Source organism: Vulpes vulpes, chromosome 9, assembly GCF_048418805.1.
Source record: "Vulpes vulpes isolate BD-2025 chromosome 9, VulVul3, whole genome shotgun sequence".
Taxonomy (NCBI): domain Eukaryota; kingdom Metazoa; phylum Chordata; class Mammalia; order Carnivora; family Canidae; genus Vulpes; species Vulpes vulpes.
In genome coordinates this window covers 44271299-44289758 of record NC_132788.1, presented here as the reverse complement: position 1 = coordinate 44289758, position 18460 = coordinate 44271299, and the positions used below count along the sequence as shown (strand labels likewise).

The 18460-nt window shown below is 36.2% G+C and overlaps 1 protein-coding gene across 1 annotated transcript in view; it reads right to left on the bottom strand.

Moving 5' to 3' along the window:
• Positions 1-18460, bottom strand: part of RXFP2 (relaxin family peptide receptor 2) — a 221413-nt gene that overhangs the window by 27055 nt on the left and 175898 nt on the right. Inside the window, exons 3-10 of the mRNA XM_072722115.1 lie at positions 16941-17087; positions 14435-14512; positions 11467-11572; positions 10550-10621; positions 4541-4612; positions 3866-3937; positions 2324-2395; positions 1207-1278 (exon numbers count right to left, since the gene is read on the bottom strand). Coding sequence (XP_072578216.1) covers positions 1207-1278; positions 2324-2395; positions 3866-3937; positions 4541-4612; positions 10550-10621; positions 11467-11572; positions 14435-14512; positions 16941-17087 — 691 coding nt within the window. The remainder of the gene's footprint in view (positions 1-1206; positions 1279-2323; positions 2396-3865; positions 3938-4540; positions 4613-10549; positions 10622-11466; positions 11573-14434; positions 14513-16940; positions 17088-18460) is intronic.

The window sequence follows — 18460 nt, the reverse complement described above, 5'->3', positions numbered from 1 at the left end:
ATTCTTTCCTATTTGCTTCCCATTGTGAGGATGTGCTCATGTGTTCTCTAAGTTGTTTTTTTTTTCACCTGTTCTTGACAAATTTTATTCTCATGTTTTTCAGATCATTATTTATTTCCCTTTTAGTAGTGGCACATTTACATGAGACCATTATTGCATCAAAAGTCTTTTCGTAACAGGTATATAAATAAATACTAAATGAATAAATAAATAAATGTCAGTAAACAAACACAAGGGCATCTAGTACTTGTAGCAAGTAATTGTAAGACTAGCTCAGAAAGGATTAAAAGCTGAGGTAATAAAATTTTATCATCTTATGAGTATTGAGTCCCCTAACATGACAATGAGAAGGCTTCTGGGGGACAGTACCATCAGCATTTTACAGGGCAAGAGCTCACTGCATGTGACAATACTCTCTGTCTCGAGAGACCATGAAGGTGAAGGTGGCAGGGGATGGTGAGTAGTGGTAGCCAAGCCATGAAACAAATTAACTACATGTTTTAAACAAGTGTTGGTTAAGAGCTAACAAGGAGTGGAAATGGTGTAGAACATTCATTTAACAAGGGTTTGTTGAGCAGTTATGTACTGGTCACTGGAGAAATGCTAAGATATAAATCCCAAGGTGGGTTTCTGCTCTTATAGAATTTACAGAATGGTAGGGGACACATAAATAAGCCCACAGTTCTATGATAGTGATACCAAGACAGGTGTGCAGAGTAGGGACCAGGTGGTATGGTGAAAGTCTGTCCCTAGTGTAAAGGAGGCACAGAGGCTGTCAATGAAATAGGCTGGCGTGTCAGGGATGGCTTTCTAGAGGAGATGTTTAGGTTGACTTTTGAACGAAATGGTGGAGCTAACCAAAAGAATAAGGGAGAGAAACTTTTCAAATCAAAGGAATAATATGTGCCCAGGGAATTGATTACAGCAGTTTAGAGCATCTGGAAGGAAGGCATGTGTGGAGGAGGAGGATAGTAGACTAGATCGAGGAAGAAATAGAAAGTGGTGGGACTCGGGTGATCAAGGGGCAAGTGTGAATCTGAACTGCAAATCCATGGGAATTCTCTTTTCAACCAGGAAAGAAAATAATTGGATTTGGGCTTTGGAAAGAAGATCGCCAAAGGGCTTTATATGTAATCATGAATTAACTTCAGGTCTAGCTTTCTCCATCTGGATGAAGAACAAATGAGCTCCTAAATGCATACTCACATCCAGTTGAGTTGAGGCATCTGGGCACACATCTGTTTGGGAAGAGCTTCTAAGTAGTTATTAACCATAGACCTTTACACAAAGAAGATGTTAATTAGAAACAAAATGAGATGCCACTTTAAGAACAGCATTTTTACTATTTCCACAATTTGGAAACTTGCATGCTACAATCAACACAGCAGGGTGAAGAATATAGACATAACTACCTCTTCAAAATGGTCTCTAGCTATGTGTATGGCACGGATAAGGGAGCAGATGTCAAGGAAACTATGAACACAAAAGTACGATATACAACCTGGGAATAAATATTATACAGTTTAATTTTATAAGATGAAACAAAAGTATTTATTGAGCAATAATTTTGAAGTTCATGGTAATTTTCCTTGTAAACTTCAAATTTGCAATCATTTCTAGAATCCTACATCCAAAGTTTTTTCTTAAGAGAAACATTAATCATTTCCAGTATTAAAGGGCCGCATCGGAAACTGCATTAAATCTAAGAAGTGATAGCAAGGGGCACCGGGGGAAAGGAAACAACCCATCAGCATGTTAAGCTGTACGATTAATTTATGATATTGTGGTCCCTTTTGACAAATGGAAAAATAATGATGCTATACGATCACCTATAAAGAAACATAATAATCCCCTGCTGATAAATCATTCCAGTGTATTAATAAACAGCGAGAATGTAATTATGAGAACAGCTCTGTCGGTAGGACAAAGATTTTAGAATTTTTAGTGACTCTCACTAGGCAAAGGCACATTTCCCTCTGTTAAAAATGTAGTTGGAGCTGAACTCCCGGGAGCTTCTGATGGATTTAAATGTAGTTAGAAGATAAAAATGAATACTATCTTTGGTTAACCACTGAAAGTAAAACATGCCTTAGGATTAAAGGAAATTAAAGGAGATCAAAATGCAATCAATCAGTAGGCTTAACATACACCATGAGTTGTGGCCAGGAAGTCACAACAGTAACTGTGGCTGGATATAGAGGAAAGATTTTGACTAACAAATGTGTTGGCAGGCTAGAGTTTTTTTAAAGCTCTTTTTGTAATCTGGTGTTAGATGTCATTGCAATTTATAGACAGATGTATTGAAAGGTAGATGAACACTTACAGGAAAAACAAGGACTTTAATCCAGTAAACAACTGCTGTGAAATTCTGGTTATTGGATTGTCATCTAGAATTCTGAAAAAACCATATCACAAACATTTCCAATGTTAGAAACATTTGTGAAATAAAACCAAGAAACAGTAAGAGGCCCATGACAATCCTGTCTCTCCCAACACCTGCTATTCTCCTTCCTGCCCATCCACACTTGGCCCCCATCCTCTTCCCTGGCAGCCTTTCCTTCACCCTGGCTCTTTTCTCCACATTCCCAACACCCCTTTCTCAGCCCTTATGAGGTCTGTCCTCATTGTTATCTCTGCCTGAATCCACCTCCCGCTGGACTTAAGGACCCAAGTCACACCATTCACCTCTGGGTACTTGGATCCAGCACAAGCTGAATTAGTTGGCTGAATAGGGCTCAGTGAATGCTTTGACCTAACGATTGAATGAAGAGTGGATGATGAAAAACTTAGGAAATCACAAATGGTTCTTTGTTCTTATGTTGCTTAAATGATGCATTTAATAAGGTTTGTACAAACAAACTCATTAGAAGCTTTGAGAGTGAAAGAATGAAAATATTCATATATTCAAGTCATGTTTCTAATTATATATGGTATTTTCCTAGAAAGAAATAGACTAAAGGGAAATATGCCTTCTGTTTTCTTGTGCCTTTGAAGCCAGGTGCCATTTCCTCTTACTCTCAGAGGTCCCTGAGGGTAAGATTTGAAGAAGGGAGTGATATTGAGTGCCCATTGTAGGCCAGGTGCTCTACATGTGGCAGTTTATATAATTCTATCAATAGTGCTATAAAGGACCCATGATTGTAATTTACTGATGAGAAAAAAAGCAGCTTAGGAAGATTAAGAAAGTTTCCTGAAATATTAAGCATAAGATCACGGCATACACAGGATCTAGATGAAGTAAAAGTTCTGGCTTTTTCCATGAGGCCAGGCCAATCTACAGAAAATGAGGAAACTGACATATAGAGCCTCCTAACTGCCCAATGTTCATTTTTCTGATGAAAACACAAATATCTGATGTGAGACCCCTCAGTATGGAGATGGTAGCTCAGCCTGGACAGTGATGAAACACCACAAGCTACCATATTTTCAGACTTTTTAATGAATATTCTGGAAATAAAAAAAATCCTTAACTTACTTTCTAGGACAGTGGTTTTTAATGGAGAACAGTTTTTCCCCAGGGAACATCTGGGAATGTTTCAAGACATTTTTGGTTGTCACAACTCTGAGAACCAATACTACCAGCATCTAATGGGGTAGAGACCACAGATGCTGCTAAACATCCCAAAATATGCAAGTCCACTGAATGGACTCCAAAAACTACCTGAGAAAGCATGGCACCTATTTCTTTGAACACAACTACCATTTGGCATGCCATTATCTGAATTGCTTGGTTAAAATGCTCCAGATTATGTGACAGAAAAATTAATATAATAAACAAGATACATAAATAGATGGAAACTGTAAGCATTGATGTATATCATCAAGACTGATCTTTTGTGGGGAAAGGAAAAGCTAGAATACTTACAGCCAAGTTAGCTGATGTAAGTCTTTGAATACTCCAGGTCTGAGAGTTGTAATGCAGTTGTGGCTGAGATATCTATAAATAGCATGAACAAGTCAATTAGGCAAACTCAATACTCCATTTTAGTCACATATAATTAGAATATGAGCTGCTGATGATTATGGAGTATGGACATCTGTTTCTGAAAGCACTCAACTGGATAAGAAGATGGGGAGATAAAGATAACCACAAGCCTAATGTGTGCAACAACAATACCAGGACCAGTAAAATGGCCAAAAGTAATGTGTTAGAAGGTTATATTTTGTTAAGAGTGTAAGGGTAGGTTTGTTTGTTTCTTGTTTTATTTTGGTTTTGCTTTTGTCTTTTTTGGTCAGATCCTTAGGAGACTAGCATTTTAAGAAAATATACAGGTAAGTTAGCAAGGGTTAGAAAAAAAAAAAGCTAAAATATTGTGGAAGTGATCCAAACTTGAGGAGACAGGGTTTAAGAGAAACTTTATAACTGTCTTCTGGTAAAACTAGAAATCTTTTAATAATTCTTTTAGCATAATAACTAAGTACTTCGTGATAACCAATTCCTCTCATTTCACTATAGCCAAGTCAAGCCTTCAAAAAGGACCATTCTACCCTTTTAATCTGTACTTAAAATTGTACTCATAATCATAAAGAAGTTACTCACAATATTTGCAGATTATGTAATCCAAAAAATGCTTTCCTGGATATGTGTGTAATACAATTATGCTGAAGAAATCTGGTAGGAATAAGATAGAAGAGTCATATGATTATGGTTTAGGTATTTTATCAAGTCGTTGAATGTGGTCTCCACTTTCTTCATCTAAAGAGAGTTTGTAAAACTGACTTGTAAAGTCCCAAGTCTTATTCTTATGTTGGGCAGTAGAGGCGTTGCCCATGACAGATGGCTGTGAACCTAACCAGTACTTCTGTCCCACTAGCACTTATGCAGTGAGATTCGGGGATCTCCGGCGTGCACTGCTGAGCTCATGTGTGATGAGTTTGAGGAGGGAAGTGGTCTTGTTTTGCAGCTTTCTTATTCTGACTTGCAGGAGATGCCCCCTATGGGAGACTAGCCAGTCTCTCACTGTTGAGCTTTATTCTTTCAGCACAGAGTTCCAACTTTAATTCCCCATTTCTCTTCATTCTATTCCCATTGAAAAAGGAGAGGGCAAGTCTTATTCTTTTCTATTTTGAAATGCAGAGTGAGAAGTACAAAGGGAGTTAGCAAGGTGCTCAAGGTCACAAATGGCATAAGTAGTTGACCCAGGCTAGTACATTAACTTCAACACACAGCTCTTGATTTACTTAACTGAAGCAATTTAGCAATATAGTATTATTCAATAACAGCACTGTTGGGAGTAACTAAGAAAATAATTTCCATTTCCTGTGCTTATTATACAACAGGAGGTTAGCCTTGAATTCATATTATCTAAAGGTATTTAGGAACAGGAAATGTTTGCTAAAATAATAGTAATTAATGACTACATAGTCTTTTGAATGATTTCCCTTGCTCTTATTTTTATTTGATGTGGTTCCTAAAATCTTACACAACACTTTCTTAATGTTATGATACTTCACTGGGAAACTATTCCTAGAACATGTGCTCCTTTGGCATCTGACTGTACTCTGAATTTTATTATACCATAACTATTCTCTAGCAAAGCTTCCCAGCTTTGAGTCCTGAAGGCATTATAGGTGTGCATATGGAAGGCCTTAGTCATTCAGGTAGCTAGGCAAAGCCGAGATCAGCTCCCAGTTATCTGCTAACCCATCTATTACCCTAAGTGTTAAACAAATATTCTCATTTTCTCTGTGTACCACCAAGTGGAAAATGTTGGTATGACAGAGCACATGCATTGTCTCCATAGATACACAAAACATCAGTTTCAACCCTACAAAGTAGACTTGAAACCCGCGGAGACCTCATGACTTTCCAACCCTTCTCCTCCTGCACCATGTCTGTGAGGAGATGCTTCCCACCGCAGCATAAATTGTGCTTCGGGTTTTAAAGTTCTGCTATGAATAGAATGAATCCATATAGATCAATATCTATATAGATAATATCTTTTAGGATTTCAGAGCCCTTGAGTGATGTAATGAAAACTGATATAGTGAATTATGTTACAATAGTAAATGAAAATAGAAAAGAATATAGGTATATTGAAGTTCCTCTTAAATATAAGATTTACTACCTAACTTGTGCTATTTATATTTTATTCACGATAATGAATTCAAAAATGCAATATACATTTTACCTACACATTGTCAATCTTGAAGAGATAGGCAGTCATAGATTGTGAGTTTGACTTTGTGCTTTCAATCTGTATGACTCATTGGACATGTATAGCTTATTTGCCTTCCCTGACACAAGTTAAGACTCCAACTCCTTAAATAATGAAGAGCCTCTAGTCTTCTGATTTGGCTTCAGCTTCCTGGCACCCTACAGAGAACTGGAGTCCCAAGTCCTCTGTTTCAGACTTAGGCTAGTTAGATCAAGCTTAGGCTTGATCTTGAGGTATCTGCTTTCTTCTTTACAGAATAAAAACTTGGTGAATATTGGGGGGAAATCTGGAAACATGACAATTTGGCAAGTGGTGTCCTCTTTTCATACAGAGCTGAGATATGAGCCCATTTAATATACTTTATATTGAATGGCTTTTCTAAGAATAACTTACTGGTTCATGAATTCCTGCTGTTTCAGCTGTCAGGACTTTTCAAGCAGAAACGCCAGGAATTTATGTACCTGAAACTAAAGCAAATAAATGCTTTAATGATATGCATGTTTATAGGCTATTTTTTAATGCAACATTTTGTATTCATGAGCCAGGCAACTCCTTGAGCTACATTTTGTTGCCAATGATTGCCTTGAACAAAAGCCATGTTTAAGAAGGAATTTCTAATTTATATAAGGTTTATGTTACAATGGGGAGGGGAATTGCTGTTGATTTTCATTGTAGTGGTGATAAAGTATTTTAGTCAGTGTTATAAATTATATTTTATTTCTCTGAAAGTTCATCTTAAATTTCTTCCCCCAACGTTAGAAAGTCTTGACATTTTAAAAAATTATTAAAATGAGTAATCTGGTCAAGAGTGAAAGCATTCAGATAAGTTGAACAATATTTATTCATCTGGCAACTAAAATTTCATTTTGATTTATGAATTCATTTTTCAGGATACCTAAATGACCTCAGTTCACTAATATTTAAAGCTTTGTAGACCACAGACTCACTCAAAGTTAGATTCAGTGCTCTCTTAGGCTATATCTCAGCGCATAGAAGGATAAGCTTGATGTTGGTTCTAGGCAAGATCACAGAACATGCTATTTAGCATACCAGCTGTTAATACCTCAAAGAGAAAGTGAACTGGGTGCTACACGAGAATCAGGGTGTGTCAGACCAGATTGATTTTCTTCTTTGAAAAACTGATCAGTCCAACACAAACCTGTGGCTGACATTGCTTTTACGTCTACCAGGCATTGATCAAATGGTTTTATGATGTTTTAATGGACAAAATAAAGAACAATGCACATTATTTGAAGGATGGAGATGAAGGGCTTAGGAAAGAGTATTTGTCACTGTTTTCTTCAACATTTTACTTCATAATTTGGGTAAAGGCGGTTCATCTAATTTTCAGATGACAGACTGTTGGGAGGAATAGTGAATATGTTGAATTTTCCAAAAAGTTCTTCACAGTCTGATAAGAAAATCTTATTCTAACAGGATGAAACTGAATAGGGAAAAATTTATCAACCCACAATGAGCTCTCAAATGCCAAGTGCACAAATGCAGGATTGAATAGCCATCACTTAACAGACATACCTATGGCAAGGGATTGGGAATTTTAGAGGTATGATCACTGAGTAGCCACCAGAAAAGCAAATATAAGCTTAAAGCATATAATTTAGAAAGGAAATATTGCTAGCTTTCTCCTGCCTTGCTCTGGTCATGTCACAGTAATGGTATTACATTTATTCTAGATACTGCATACAAGGCAAATGTAGGTGAATGCGCACAGATTAGTGTGACCAGAATGAAGATCAGATATGAAACCAAGTCATTTTGGGGGAGAATTCTGCTCAAAGAGACTTGCAGAACATGAAGAGTGAAACAGCCAGCTTTAAATATCCAAAAGTTATGTGGAAGGCTGATTGAGTGTATTCAAGGAATTGTGCTGTACTTTGTGTATAATAGATACTTAGTGTTTATTGAGGAGAGTCTCCTTATCTCTTTTCTCTGGGTCTCTAGGAGAATCAACCTGCCTAGAAAGCATCAAAGAGCAGCTTGCATGAGGAGAGCCTCTGCTGGGTGATGATGTGGCATCTAGGTTTTCTCAGATGAAGTAGAAGTGAACATTTACTTGAAGAATTTTCCAGCTGCTCTGGGCAACTAAGGTTAGTTCCTATTTTATTTCACTAGGAAATATTGGGGCCTGAATTATCAAAAGTAGTGATCCCATATTCTTCCCTTAGGTGGGCTAGCTGATGCTACAAGAGATAAATATTGACATAGATTAACGGTCCACAGAAAGACTTGGTCTGAGTAGTTGAAATTTAACTCTTCTTTGTTTGATCTTCCGGTGATCTCTCTGCCTTCCCCAGTCAACTTGTCCCAAATTAGAGGACAAATTGTAGAAAAGGGAGTTCTGCATGGGCTAGGTCACTATTTAGTCTGATGCTAGAATGATTTCTTTCCATCTTTAGTTCCGGATTATTATAAAATAAACACTAGATTGGGCATCAGAAGATAGGGGCTCTAATTCTGGCTCTTCCACTTCTTGGTTGTAGATCTTAGTTTAATCATTTAACCACTGCAGACTTAAGTTGCCCCAGAAATAATAATAAAATTTAATTAAAAAATTCATAAAGTTTCAATGATTCTAGATAATAGAATTGAAACAGGTACTCTACAACATGAGCCCCTTTCTTTTCCTTTCCACTGGTGTTATTTTTCCTCTCTTGAGCATTATTCAGGCAGTGCAAGCACAATATTGATTCATAGAATGAACATGTGGTGATTCTAAGAATTTCCAGTAAGATTAACAGCAATATAGTTAGGATTCCCTCTCTAGAGGAATCTGGAAACCCAGAGTCAGTGCAGAGTGACTCCCTTGTGACGATGTCAACGTGATCACATGCTCCAGGATGGTATTTACAGAGATATAAGATGATATTTACAAAGGCTATCATCAAACCAAGGCATGAGATTATCTATGTTCACATAAGATTCCACTTCACTAATGGACTTCCTTCAGTGACTTCTTTTCTTGTATGAGAAAATCTATACCTAAATTCATAAACAGCATAGAATTGTAGATGGCATTTCAACCCAAATATGTCTGTCCAAGATCAGCAAAAGATTAGGTTATTTTTATTCCTTTTAATATGTTTTATATTCTACATTTTAACATATTTTACATTTCTAGAAACTTTCTATGCTGAAGACTGAAGGATAAAATAATATGACTGTACTGCCAAGGGGCCTTACAACATTACCTTGTTAATTTTTAAATCTAGTCTAATGATTGTCTTGGCAAGTATAGAGAATTGATCTCTTCAATATCCCAGAGTGACTAGGCTCAGAGGAACTGACAAACAGTAACCAAATTCACAAGAGGTTGAATATTATCAATTTCTTTATTTAAAAAAAGAGGTATCTAATTTCACCAATAAGAATGTTCTTATACCCTATCCAAGATAACTGACCAAATACCTCAGTATGAATAATTTTGGAAGTTAATGAAGTCATCATAATGTTGTTTGGTGAACAGGGAATCAAAGCAAAGGTAATCTCCATCAAAAAATAGTTCATGCAAGTTTATGGTGGAAATTAACAATCTATCCCTGTTGTCCCCAGTAGAGATGTCTATGGGGATTACATTTCCCAGATCCTGGTTTTCTTTCTTGGAAGATACTGGAAACATCTTGGTGCTTTGTTTCTCATTGACTACTATATCTTCACTGCCGACTATGCCCTATTTATTAATATTTTCTTTCCTCAAATATACTAATATAACTGATTTCACTAAGATTATGATTTTGTTCCTATTATCCTGGGAGATAGTCTGTATTCTATCATTATGTGTTTTAAATGATCTGATCATTCTTTACTAACATTCCTCTTTAAATTAAAAAAATTCATCTAGTGCCTCTGAATCTACAAGGTCATTTTCCAGAATAATCTTGGAAAATAACATGGAACTATGTGTTTTCTTATTGAGATACCTGATCTCAACTTCAATTTAGTTCTCTAAAAATAATTTAAATAAAATCAATTCAGCTACTTTAAATAATTTTTTAAATTTTTATTTATTTATTTGAAAGAGAGAGAGAGGGAGGGAGAGAGAGAGCAAGAGCAAGGGGGAGAGGGAGAAGCTGAGCCAGGAGCCTGATGTGGGACTCCAAGCAGGGCTCATGATTTGAGCCAAAGGCGGATGCTTAACCGACTGAGCCACTCAGGTGCCCCCAATTCAGCTACTTTAAATTATGAAATGGAAAGATAATATGCTAGTTTTCAAAGCTCAATTTCCTAATCTTAGTTACATTTGGAAAATAAATTTCATGATAAAGTTTATCAAGTTTATATTTCATTTTACTTAAAGATAAAAGGCATCTTAAATAAAACAGGATTTTGTTTTCATAAGGCTTTCTTCATAAAAATACTTAATAGCTACTTACATCTGTTTAAGCTGTGTGTATTTGGTGAAAACTTTATCTGGAAGACTGTGAATTTTGTTTTTCTTAAGAGACCTGAAATAACAGGTAAAGCAGACTTCATTATGGGTTTAATGACCAACCAAAGTTTTCCCTAGAAAGTGTATACTTGGAAACAGGATATTTAATGCTACTCCATGCTACTTAATACACATTTGAAAATGACTGTAGTAACTGAGAACTTCCTCGTGTGAGATGAGAAGTCCATGAGGCCAAATTAAAGCACTTTGCAAACATTTGACAAGTTTGAGTGGTTAGTATCATAGACTGGAATGTCTGTGGTGATTTAACATCTTTACTGTCTGGGTAATTTAACAAAATACCACAAACAAAACAAAACAAAAAAACCCACACAAACCAATGGAAAATCCTAATCAACTCATTCATACTCCAATGAATGAGATCTTGAGGCTCTCAAAACACTTTTGCCAACTACAGGAAAACTTGCACAGTGATGATACAGCCAGCCAGCTTCATAGGTCTTTTATATCTTTGCAATCTTGGACAATTACCACCATTTAAAATGAGATAGAATAAGTTAGTGCTCTTCCTTTTTTTTTTTTTTTTTTTCATTTTAGTTGTCCAGTACTGGCAGTTCAGTAAAAACAATAAGCCGGAAAGTAACTGGAAATAAACACTCCAGATCACAGACTTTTGTGAGCTAAATGATATCCAGGCTAATCTAACACTCACTGTTTAAATCTGTTTTCCCTGGAGAAGAAGCATGAGGAATTCTCCGATGGCTGGCAGTTTAAAGGGGACTCCTATTATTTTGCTAATATACAAGTAACATAAAACAGAACAAGGGAAGGTTAGATTAGACCACATGGTTTCCATATGACTGTACAGGCAAATATCATCAAGATGTGAATTCTACTCACAGTAATGTTGTATTGCTGGAAATCACTGGTACAGCCCTTAAGTCAGCATTTATACATTCCAGTTCAGTTCCTTTACAGTCACAGGGTTGTGGATGCTGATTTAGAACTAGGGAGCAAAAGAGTAGTATTTCACTGGGGAACAAAACACCTTTCTTTCATTGTGACTTTATCTCTAATTAATAACATTGTTCTCTCTTCATTGAATGTATAACATTTACATCTTTGGTGCACTAATTCAGGCCCATAATAAAAGAAAAAAATATTTTCACCTAGTCAAATAGAGACTAATGTGTTTCATCTCAGTTCTAGCTTCCAGTGGTCATTTCAGAGGCACTTAATAAGTGATTAGAAAGAAACCACAGAAAGGTATAAATGGCACAAAAGCCTCCAGTGGAGCAAGATTAAGTTCCCTCAATGAAAACATGAGTATGATGGAGTAAATCTGTAATGGGTCTAATTGAGTCAATTTAATTGGATTGAATGACACAAAGAGGTTGCTCAATAAATTCTTGTTGATTAAAATGAAATTTCATTCTTTTCATCTTTCAAACTTCTAGAGCTGGGAGAAGAGAGAGATGCAGGTTCTGCTGTAGCGTCCATTGGCCTGATTGAAATCAACCAAGTCAGATTCCTTCTTTTGATTCTTTGTTTTTCATTACTCTTAAGTTATAGTGGAAGATAAAAATTGTAGAGAAGCTATAAAGGTGGGAAAACCAAAGATCCATCTGTCGGAAACGTTCAGAAGAAGAAAAAACTTCAGAAAATTTACTGGGAAGAAATTTACATAATTATTAAGATAATGGTATATAAAAGGAGTGAGAAATCTTTGGAGAAACCAGGCCAAGTTGACCCATGGGACAATCTGTGTGTGTGTGTGTGTGTGTGTGTGTGAGAGAGAGAGAGAGAGAGAGAGAGAGAGAAGCAATATTTATGAAACACTTGATTTTGCCCCGATCCTGTAAGTATTTGTTTTGAAGGAGCTAAGAATATGAGAATTGTTTTCTAATTTTTGTATTTACTATTACTTATTTAAGTCTTTATATGTTCTTTCTAATTGCTTCCTTTAAATCACTTTTATCCAAACTTTAAGAAAATCAGTTTCACTGAATTTTGGTTATTGAGTACCTGCTTAATTCAAAAGATGCATTGTAGTGTATAAAGCTCTGGAAAATATTCTATGTTGTTTATAAGTTTATGCTTATAAAGATAAGATAAAGATAACTTTAGATTAGATCTTAAAGATAAGTTCAAAATGCTTACTTCAATGCTTATTGACATTAAAAATAGTGGTTACATTATTAGATTGAAGACCTGGGGTTTGAAATTCTTATTTACCAATAAAGAATTCCATGTAGTCCAAGCTGAACCTGTTGCCTAAGCTAACTATGTGAACATAGATCCCTCTCTTGCAAGTCAATCATACCCTCAAGCTCTGGATTCTTCTTCAGAAATGCTTCCTGCATCTCTCTGTCTCACTTTTTCCATTAATATTTTCTGAGCTCAGATTCTGAGTATTATTTTTAAGTATTGTAGGAAACATTATGATCAGTATCTCTTTCACCAGTCTCTCTCCTCAACCTTGGCAAGTTGACATTTGGGTCAGCTCATTTTCCATTGTGGTGGGCTGTCCTGTGCAGGGTAGGATGCTCAACAGCATCCTTGTCCTCTGCACACTAGATGCCAGTAGCAACCCACAAGTGATTACAACTCAAATGTCTCCAGACAATTGGTTGAGAACTACTGTTCTAATCCATTCGCTATAATCCTGGTGGAAGAACCAGTCTCACCAACACCTCTTATCATGTGCTTCTTCCTCTTCATTAAAAGAAAACAAGCCCACAATTTTGGTGGTTGCCCACTGTGTACAGCAGTGATCTCCATAATGGGGATGTGTACAAGATGACCTATTGTAGTTCAGGAAGAAAATATTAGAACTTTCAGTTATATTTATTTTTAATCTTTTTAATTTCTAATTTTTATATGTGATATAACAGTGCATGTATAATAAAGCATATAAGTGGTAATTATAAACTGGTATTATAAAGTGCATAATATAATGCTAATATAGTGTTTAATATATATGCATTATATGTTCATAATAGTATTTGTATATAATTGCACATGTACCTACCTAATTATGTCTACGTATACATTATATATATGTATGTAATATAGGTATAGATAAAGACATGATTCTACCTACAGCATAGAGGCCAATGTCCAAAGTGTGCCCCCCAAATCCTTTGTGGGCCTCATCTTCTAGGTCCAGCTCCAGCTCTTCTGCCTCATGCACTCAGAACCACTGGGAAAGGCAATTGGGAGGTGCTCTGCACCTTCCTATCCCAGTGTTTTGAAGATCTTACTTTCCTGCTCATCCTGTTATCTTCTCCTCTTCCCTCACCCAGGACTTTCTACGTCCATCTCAAAGTCATTTTCTCTGTGGATCTTTCCCCACCCCTGACACAGCCTTCATTTCTTCCAATGGGCTTCCACATTCCCTTGAGCAAACATCATCCTCCAGCTCAGCATTGTATTGTACCATCCCTGCTTCCATGAGGATTTGTCTTTCCTGCTACAGTGTGTAGTATTTGTGAGTTGAGGCCACATCTTGCTTATCATTATCAGTCTTTAACATGGGGGCTGGAAAGTAGTTGGTACTCAATATCTTTATGGAATAAATTAATGAAAGGGAAAAAGATCTTTATTATTTGTCATAATTATTCAATATCTCTATATTCTTGCAATCACAGGCTAATACATAAATACATAAATGAGTATGAATGGAGTATGCTGTTTTCTTCCAACTCTTCAGTCCCACGGCAGACAACAGATCAATTGACCACTGAAATACATTGAACTGAAATTGAAATTCTAAAGGGAATTTATCACCCTACCCATATAAATCCATGCACCACAAATCATGTTGCTCGCAAAGCTGATACTGAGTCTTTGAATCAATACCACTTACAGCACTCCTGTGTTAATGCCACATTATTAGCATTTCCATGGACTGTGCCAAATATAGTCGCCCATCCACTAGTGTCTCCTGTGAAATGGTGATGAATATGGGTCAGTTATTCTATAAATCAAATATCAAATTACAAAACAAAAGTATAAAAATTTGATAATGAAATCAATTAAAATTTGTTTAAGTAATTGAATGATAACATTGATGGTAAGGGAGAAAAAGCTAGGCAAAGATTTAGATTTTTTTCCCTTTTTTGCGGTTATAAATATTTCAAATGTATGTATCAGAAAATGCATAATGGAAATAGATAATCGTTTTACATACATATATCCATCTTGAAAAATATTACTTGTTTCTAAGGCTGACAGTTTAAATGTTTCATCTTAATTTTGAAGTCCTCAGAAGAAAATACAATCTGAATTGTTTTGTCATATGCATACTGCTGCATATATATATGTAGATACATACTTGATAGATGTAATGACTAATAAAATATGTGTCACCTGCCCTTAATAAAGCAAAAGCAAAGTTCCTTTTAATAAAGATTATCTAGTCCTATAGATGGAATAATATTTTCTCAATTTGTCAGAGGATATAACCTGCTTATTTGCTAAATTTCCTTCTTTTTCTGCAAAAAATTTTACTCTTTTTGAAAAGGAGGTCTGATTTTGAAGTATCATTACCTTAATTTATGCTATTAAAATGGCAAGATACGTATTATAATGTATGATACTGAAGTTCATACAAATAGAAAAGTAAATTTAAATAGTTGCCCACAGGTGCCCTTTGATCCCTGAAATCTTTAATTTGTTTCTATTTCTTATTAATACCCACAATGGTTTTTAAAATTATTCTATTTGATGCCTTCACATGAATTATTTTTAATTTGCATTCAGAACATCCTCATGAGGTAGATAAACATGCAGGCTCTCTGATTCCCATGCAGTGAGAAGGTAATGCCAAGAATTTGATTGACTTGCCCATTGGCATCCGGACAGCTGCCCTCATTACTGAGCCATGATTGAGCACCTACTGTATACTCTACTGTCTTAGGCTCTGATGACACCAAGACAAATAACACAAAAAGAACTTTTTCAAGAAGTTCACGTCTAGTGAAAGAAGTACAGTGAAAAGACAAAGCAGTCCTTAGTACAACCATACAGCTACAGCCAGGATGCTATGGCAACAGAGAGATAAGGTGTTTATCTTAGACTGGTGGGAGAGCTTCAGGGTGGGGAAGTGGGGCCAGGGAAGCCAAGCTTCTCAGGGGAGAAGGTGACCTGTACTGCATCCTAAGGATAAGCATGAATGATTCACAGGATGTGAAGGCAGAAGTTTCCATGAGGGGGACCCATGCATGAATACTCAGGGGCAGGAAAGCAGATTCTAGAGACAGATGCCTGGCATTCCTGGACAATGCTGTCTCACTTTGATTGCTAGATGGGCAGTACCAAAAAATTGCAGCTCTGTGTGTTAGAAAACACACAAGATTCTCTCAGATTCAGGAAATCTGGGTTCTAGTGTCTGCTCACTCATTGACTAGACATGTCAACCTGGCATTAACTTCTTCAAGTAAAAATATACAGGTTATTTTAGACAATATATACTTTCCCAACATACATGTCTGAAATGGCCTGTAAGACTTTTGGTGATCTGGCCTCTGCTTACCTCTTCACCTCCTATACCCTTGTTCACTCTGCTCAAGCCATACTGGCTTTTCCAACCCACAAACACATTTTCATGTTTCATTGAGCCTCAGGGTCTTTGCACTTGCTGTTTTGTCTGCAACTCTGTTCCTTCATAACCTTTCATGGTTTGGTTCTCAATTCAAATGTTAGCATCTCAGAGATGTTTTCTCTGGTTGCATCTTTAAAATAGTCTTCCTTTCAGGTCATTTTCTATTTCATTATTTTGTTTTCTATTCTTTATGACACTTATCACTCTCTGAAATCTTTAGTATTTAAATAAATCTTAATATTTAAATACATCTGGTTTATTTATGTACAGATTTATTGTCTTCCTTGTTCGCAGGTCCAAGTGAACTTCATGAGGGTAGAACCTTCTCTCCCTTGAGCCTGCTCTGTCCAGGTGAGTTGAATAGCACCTGGCACATTGTGGGCATTCAGCAGAGGTCTGCTCAACCAATCAATTCTCTAGGCAGAGCCCATTCACACTTTATGGGTATTCTTGCAGCTGAACTAAATTACCAAGCCAAAAAAAGTAGTCATAGGAAGACATTTAAAAATTAGAATATGGACATCCAAGTAGATTTCAAAATATGATTTCTATTTTTATCAGTTTTGTATTTCTGATTCACACAACCTCTACCTGTGACAATTCTAGTCATCATCACAAATAAATTGGGAAGCAATTATCCATGTTACAATAGGATTCCATATAGAATAACAATTCCTCTCTTCCCTTTCATGACAATTATTATTTGGTCCATGCAGTTTGAGGCTGTTCACAGGGGAGGTGCACATCTGGAACTGAGCAGGAGACTCACCACAGTTGTCCTCATCAGCCCCATTCCCGCAGTCATCCACGCCATCACAGTGAAAAGCACGGGGTAAGCACTTGGTAAGATTCCCACAGGGAAAGTATCCTTTTTGGCACAAAGGAGTGATTGTACTACCCTCAGTCAGCGAAAAATCTGTGTGAAAGAAGGGACACAAATCTCATGTAATAGGAAGTGTTAATATGGACAAACTCTTTTCATGGCATCCCTTTTAATTTTCACAGGAACCCTGTGAGTTGAGTTTGTCTGGCATTATTCATAGTGCACAATTTCTTTGAATAATATTCTTAATTATGACATTCTAAACTAAATCATGGTCATGTCTAACACCAGCTATACCAACAATGGGATCAAGGTTCATTTTGAACTAATTTCAGGAAGGCAATAGTAAACAAAACCAAAGTAATTGTCTTACTTTCATGTGAAATCAAAGGGTTTTCTGTCCACTGTTGGAAATACAAAGGTAGAGCCATGAGCTAACAGAATTAAATAAGTGGATTTATTTACTTATTACTCTTTTATGAGAAGAATTTGAGGTGACGTAATAAAAATATATAAGCAAAAGGACAGTTTTAGTGTAAATTAGAAAAAATCTAGAGCCACATTTGAATAAGGAGAAATAATAATAAGTAATAGCATCTAACACTCATTGAGCTTACTGTGCCCCAGGCCATTTGCACAAGTGGTTTATCTCAGTTATCCTTCAACTAGTTTATGTATGGGTGATACTGTCCTTTGTGTTTCAGGTGTAAGGAAGTTAAATGAACTAATTGATTTGGAAAGTCACAGAAGATTTGTTCTCTATCCTTCTGCTATGTTAAAAAACATCTTATCACCAACCCAAGGGAACCCCTGGCCATGATGCCAACCTTCAGTGGCAGGATTAGGAGCACATTGCTAACACTCCTCGCTCCCTTCGATTAGTGAAAATGAATGATAGTCATGCATGAGTGTGTTGCATGGCTCCCTTTTGGTCAATTTCTGTGCAGTTTCACCTTGCATTCCTTTAAAAATATATACATGACTTCCACAATTTTACTAGGGTATTTGCGAAAAACACCTCTTTATTTTCTGGAAAGTATGCTTTCACAACTCAAAGAATGTCTCTTACATATAAATTTCTGGAACGTTTTTGGTCATCCTATCCACAGAGTAATTTTATCAAAGTTAGTTATATTCCTTTCTTCATTTTTTCATTCAACCTAGCCACTATTCATCTCTTGTCTTCTCCTACATTCCCTGAATAAGACTAGTTTGAATTCGTCCTCACAGAGGACTGACATCCCTTGAAGTGCAGCTTCCTGTTTTAATTGATATCTTTATAACACAGTATTTATCAGTGGACCTCTGACATCAGGGGATGATTCAAATATTTGTATGAGGAAAGAGGATAATGAGAACTAAATTGTCTTTTGTAGGCGGGAAGTTCATAGAGAATAGTTTAACATCTTAGAAAACACATTATATTTTGAATTGTTTATACTCAATTTGTCTAATTTTCACTTCCT